The 2,044-nt window shown below is 64.2% G+C and overlaps 1 protein-coding gene across 1 annotated transcript; it reads left to right on the top strand.

Annotated features, from left to right (window-relative positions):
* Positions 1-483: 483 nt before the first annotated feature.
* Positions 484-1,785, top strand: GPR150 (G protein-coupled receptor 150). The gene has a single exon (XM_036279372.1). It carries the CDS (start codon positions 484-486, stop codon positions 1,783-1,785), a length of 1,302 nt encoding a protein of 433 aa, XP_036135265.1.
* Positions 1,786-2,044: the final 259 nt, after the last annotated feature.

Consider the following 2,044-nt stretch of genomic DNA (forward strand, 5'->3'; position numbering starts at 1 on the left):
AAACCATTTTGAGGGGTACAATCTCAGTCAGGAATTTCATCTTTTGTATATTGGTCCTGGGTTAACATAAGCCTTTACAAGGGCCTCGGCAAAATGACCTGCTCAGATGTGCTCTACTGGTAAATAGCGAACAGGGGAAGTTCCAGAGCCCCCTGGTCCGCGGCTCCTGCGAGGGTAGCATGGGGGCCTTGGCAAAGGTTGGAAGGGAAAAGGGATTGGGAGGGGAGACATGGAGAAGGTGGAGAATAGCATCATGTGTGTTCCTCGAATGTACAACCCACATTCAGTGACAAGTGACGAGAACAACCTATAAGCAACCGATCGCAAATATACCCGAATCCAGCTCCCTCTCTGTGTATGTGGGTTTTCAACTAACTTTGGGAACGACAGACCCGGCATCGCACCCGGCGCAGCCTCGCCTCCACCTGGGTTTCCCGCGTCCTGCCTACAGTCTTCGGTACCTACTCTTCCTCCAGGGTAAGGATGGAGTATCCCTTCAGCCTCTCAACTCTGTCGCCGGAGCCCAACCTCTCTGTACCCATCTCGCTGGGCTGGGGTCCCAACCTGACTTCCGGACATCAAGTCCCGGCTCCGGGGCCACCGCCGTCACAGTCGCCGTCGCCGCCGCCCGGGCCGCCCAGCCGCCTGGTCTACCTGGGGGTCATCCTGGTGGTGTCCGTGGCTGGTAACGCCAAGGTACTGTGCCGCCTGTGTGGTGGCGGCGGGCCCTGGGCGGGTCCCAAGCGTCGCAAGATGGACTTCCTGCTGGTGCAACTGGCCCTGGCCGACCTGTACGCGTGCGGGGGCACCGCGCTGTCGCAGTTGGCCTGGCAGTTGCTGGGCGAACCGCGTCGGGCAGCCGGCGACCAGGAGTGCCGCTTCGTGCAGCTGTTGCAGGTATCCGGCCGGGGTGCCTCGGCCCACCTGGTGGCGCTCATTGCCCTCGAGCGCCAGCGCGCCGTGAGCCGTCCGCAGGGCCCGCCGCTGCCCGCGCGCGCCCTCGCCGGCCTGGGCTGGCTGCTGGCGCTGCTGCTGGCGCTACCCTCGGCCTTCGTGGTGCGCGGGGGAGCCCCCTCCGCGCCACCGACCGCGCCCCTGGCCGCCCGCTCCTGGTCCGGGGAGCATCGCTGCCGCGGCATCTTCGCGCCCCTGCCGCGGTGGCACCTGCAGGTCTACGCGCTTTATGAAGTCGCCGCGGGATTCGTGGCGCCGGTCGCGGTTCTGGGCGTCGCTTGCAGCCGCCTGATCGGCGCCTGGTGGCAGCGCCCGCCCCCGGCCCCATCTGCTGCGGCCCCCAGGTCGGCGAGTCCTGACCGAGCCCCCGCCCACAGCGCGCTACCGCGCGCCAAAGTACAGAGCCTAAAGATGAGCCTGGTCCTCGCGCTGCTCTTCGTGGGCTTCGAACTGCCCTACTTTGCTGCCCGGCTGGCAGCTGCGTGGTCGTCCGGACCGGTGGGAGAGTGGGAAACCGAGGACCTGGCGGTGGCGCTGCGCCTCGTAGGGGTAGCTAACAGCGCCCTCAACCCCTTCGTCTACCTCTTCTTCCAGGCGGGCGACTGCCACCTCCGGAGGCGGCTGCGGAAGCACCTGGGCACTATCTGCTGCGCGCAGAAAGGAATCTCGGAGGACCAGGAAGGGGCCCATGGCCACCAGGCGCTCCACCGCCAGCGATGGCCCCACCCCCATTATCACCATGCCCGGCGGGAGCAGCCACAGAAGGGCCACTTGCGCCCACCGCCGCCGCGCCCACGGCCCAGGCCCTGCTCCTGCGAAAGCGCATTCTAAGTGGTCCGTGGCCATAGCCGGCTCATCTGTCGTCGAGGCCTAGCCTCCGAGGGACACGAGGCCGGCCGGGGTCAATCTAGATCATAACGGACAGGAGAGTGTCCGAGAGAGTGACACTGAAGCTGTCCACTTTCTCCACTCTCCCGTTACATTTCTTTGTAATGTTTACATTTTCCTACATGCTTCTATTTTTGTTTCCTTCCTTTCAGTTCCTTTTCACCTTTTCCCCACTTTGAAACGAGGGAGCGAGCCATTGGGA

Source organism: Molossus molossus, unplaced genomic scaffold (assembly GCF_014108415.1).
Source record: "Molossus molossus isolate mMolMol1 unplaced genomic scaffold, mMolMol1.p scaffold_m16_p_3, whole genome shotgun sequence".
NCBI classification, from domain to species: domain Eukaryota; kingdom Metazoa; phylum Chordata; class Mammalia; order Chiroptera; family Molossidae; genus Molossus; species Molossus molossus.